Source organism: Bison bison, unplaced genomic scaffold (genome assembly GCF_000754665.1).
Source record: "Bison bison bison isolate TAMUID 2011002044 unplaced genomic scaffold, Bison_UMD1.0 scf7180017864160, whole genome shotgun sequence".
NCBI classification, from domain to species: domain Eukaryota; kingdom Metazoa; phylum Chordata; class Mammalia; order Artiodactyla; family Bovidae; genus Bison; species Bison bison.
In genome coordinates, this window is record NW_011494732.1 from 5,723,959 (window position 1) to 5,727,497 (window position 3,539).

At 61.3% G+C, this 3,539-nt stretch overlaps 1 protein-coding gene across 1 annotated transcript in view; it reads left to right on the forward strand.

Annotated features, from left to right (window-relative positions):
- Nucleotides 1-3,539, forward strand: part of PITPNM2 (phosphatidylinositol transfer protein, membrane-associated 2) — a 133,186-nt gene that overhangs the window by 114,646 nt on the left and 15,001 nt on the right. Inside the window, exons 10-12 of the mRNA XM_010841416.1 lie at nucleotides 146-250; nucleotides 419-489; nucleotides 3,318-3,537. Of these exons, the coding sequence (XP_010839718.1) occupies nucleotides 146-250; nucleotides 419-489; nucleotides 3,318-3,537 (396 nt within the window). The remainder of the gene's footprint in view (nucleotides 1-145; nucleotides 251-418; nucleotides 490-3,317; nucleotides 3,538-3,539) is intronic.

The window sequence follows — 3,539 nt, forward strand, 5'->3', positions numbered from 1 at the left end:
CCCCGGGAGCCATAGAAGCATGGGGGCCCCCCGGACTGGTCACTCCCAGGCCCTCCGCCACTGGAAGCCGGGCCTCCCAGTGATCGACACCACCCAGGTCCCCACCCTTGATCGAGGTGCTGAAGCCCCTCTCTTTCCTCCCCAGAGGACCTGTCTGACTCAGAGGAAATGTTCCCCAAGGACATCACCAAGTGGAACTCCAACGATCTCATGGACAAAATCGAAAGCCCTGAGCCAGAGGACTCGCAGGGTAACCAGCTGGGGGCAGCAGGGCCTGGGGAGGGCGGCTAAGTGGACCAAGCCCTCCTCCCCGAGAAGGAGCACCCAGCCACCCGGGGGACTGGGGGCCTTGTAGGTCACGGTCACGACCTGTGTCCGGTGTTGTCTGCTCACAGCAGTCACCGCATCTGTGTTGCAGATGGTCTGTACCGCCAGAACGCCCCCGAGTTCAGGGTGGCCTCCAGCGTGGAGCAGCTGAACATCATCGAGGTGAGTTCCGAGGTGGCAGAGGGCCAGGGCCGCGGGGGGCAGGGGCCAGGGCGCCAAGGACCAGTCCCAAGGGGGCAATGGAGGCAGAACTTGGCACCCACAGCCTCACGTCCACTCTGGCCTGGGCACCACTGGAGAGAGGCCTGGGACCCACCCCCTCTGAAGTCCCTGACAACCAGTGGGGTCTGCTCCAGTAGGGCAGCTCCCCCAGGGAAGGCCTTGCCCTGCTCCGACCCTGGAGAGTAAAATGAGAAACTTGTAAATTCCAGATCAAAAATAAGATCTTCACCTTGTGCTCAACCTGTCTGAAGTCCCTGAAGAAAAAAAGATGGAAGGGGAGGAAACGAAAGTCACCTAGGCAGAAGTGATGTGGCTGGCCGTGGCCGCCCTACTCTCAGTGTGCAATAAAGCTGTCTTGGTAGAGTGCCTGTGTCCGCTTTGGGGGTTCTTTGCACAGAGCTCACGCCCCTTCTGCTCCTCCACCTGCGGGCGGTCAGAGCTGTTTGCGTTCGGGCAGGAGCCGGGGTGGAGTGGGGTCACCGCGCTGCTCTGGCCTCTAGCTGCCCAAGGTGGAGATGGTACCCCTGGGGACTCAGGACCCCTGGGGAGTTTGGACTAGGGGTTGGGAGGGCATCCACACTGCCCTCTCCTCTTGGGGTTCTCTTTGAGGTCTAAGGTCGAAGCAGGCTTTTCTAGAAGGGTAACTGGGACAAGGGGAGTTGATTTCCAGTTGCAAGTTAATGGCAGTGAAGCAAAGCGAACCCCCTCCTCCCCTTTGGTGCACACAGCTCTGACAGCCACCTCCCCCCCACCGCCCGGGAGGGGCAGAAGGGGGCCTCGGGCTCTGGATCTGCCTGTGGATGCGCATTTGGGCCCAGCACCGGTTCTGGAGTACCGCCATCCTGAGTCGGATCCCTTTGCTTGCAACAGCCCCCAAACCGGAGCTCCTCTCCCAACCTCAGGGAAGGAGGACGGCTTTATGGAGTCACTGATGGGGCCCTCCTGGCTCCCCAGAGCTGGCTCCCAGGCCCTGCCTCCCGAGGGCTCTGTTCCCACTAGGGTTCGAGTCTCAGGCAGGGCATGCCCTGGTAGAAAGCAGTTTGCACAGGAGGAAAGTTGTGTCTCGGGCTGGTCAGTGCTGGGTCCTGGCAGCCAGGCCCAGGCAGGCTCCCCCCACTGTCCAGCCCTGCCCATCCCAGGTGACTAGGGGTATGTCTGGGTGACCAGGAGGCTGCTCAAATATATTCCTTCCACGAGCCCCTCGCCTGACTGTATTGATTAATCCTTGAGACCATCGGGCAGCCAATGACCCCACCATGCCTCAGGCCATGAGTTCATTCCCTCCCAGGCCCGGCAGCCGTGTGCAGCCCTCGGAAGAGACAGGAGTTGGACCCAAGCTCTGCTGGGCGTGCGTTCCTGCCTAGGCCCCAAGGCCCGTGACTGGCTGATGACCAGGCCCCTCCTGGGGATTGATGCAACCCAGTCTTATTTCCACTCTGGGCCAAGGACTGCCCGCCCATCAGCCTTCCTCTCACCCAAAGCCCTCTGCTGCTCAAAGGCTCCCAGTCTAGCCCGATCTGTTCCTGTGGCCTCACTGGTCGCTGGGCTCAGCACCCGCGCTGCCCACCCCTCTCCTGGGCTCTGCATTGACACTTGGGTCCTGCTGCTGCCCACTCCTGCCAGCCGATGGCCCAGTTCAGGGCCAACTGACCCCCTAGGGCCCTCCAGATGGCTTCAGCCCCTTGTTCTGTCTTGCTGGTTCCTTAGGGAGAGGCCCCTCTCTTCAGCTCCCTTCCCCGATCCCCACACTCGCTGATATCACATGGGCATGGCGAGTACTCAGCAGTGGCTCCTCTTGGGCTCTGGCCTCCCACAGTCATATACCAGGAGTTGGGGGCAGGGAGAGGCCCCTGAACTGGGATTACAGCCTGGGGTAGGAGAAGAGCACTGAGCTGGTGGTAGAAGCTCTGGGTTCCAGTCCAGCTTGGCACTGACATGCTGTGTGACCTTAGATAAGTCCCTTGGCCTCTCTGGGTCACCTCGTCTCGAAATGGAACAGTTGGATATATGCAAGTCTCACTTGGACCTCACAAGCAGGGCTGAGCAGCAAGAGGTGGGGGCATGACTCCTCACAAATGGTGAGGTGGGGTGGGGGCGGTTGTGGTTTCAAATAGAGATACCTGCATTGCCCTCTCTGTTCTAAGGTGCTGGGGCTCTACCTCTGCTGGACGTCTCGGCTCTTGAGGACCTTGGTCTTAGAGTCTGGGAATGGCAGGGCCTGGAGGCCATAGTCCAGGGACAGCCCATATAGATAGAATGAGAGCTCAGTGCTGTTGGCAGAGCAGCCAGGCTGAGTCCCTGACCCCAGCCCCTCTTAAGTGAGTCTGTGACTGTCCAATGCCTGGACACAGACACACAGAGGGCAGGTTGACCCCAAAGGCCCGCACTGGACTGAGCTTCTGCCTCCTCCCCAAGGCCAGAAGCCCCAGAAACCCCTGTCTGGGCCCCCTTGATGGGAAGTGGAGTTTCTGCTTTGGATGGAATAGACCCCTCTCTCCATGTCCTCTGTACCCTGGTCAGGTCTGCGGCCAGGAGCTGGGATGCAGGCAGAGAGGACGGACGGGGAGGAGCAGCTGGCCTCCCCCACCAGGGGAAGGGCTTGAGGCATCAGGCACCAGGCCCCGGAGCAGAGGAACTGAGATCGGGGTTTTCAGAGGGTGTAATTGGGCCTCAACAGGCCTCTTTCCCCAGCATGACAGAAGCCTCGGCCCGGGCACAGAGCTGAGTCCCCAGGGAGTTGACCCCCACCAACACCCCTACCCACACAGGATGAGGTCAGCCCTCCACTGGCTGCACCGCCCTCCAAAATCCACGTGCTGCTGCTGCTGTTGCATGGAGGCACCATCCTGGACACGGGCGCCGGGGACCCCAGCTCCAAGCAGGGAGACGCCAACACCATCGCCACCGTGTTCGACACCGTCATGCGCGTGCACTACCCCAGCGCCCTGGGCCACCTCGCCATCCGCCTGGTGCCCTGCCCACCCATCTGC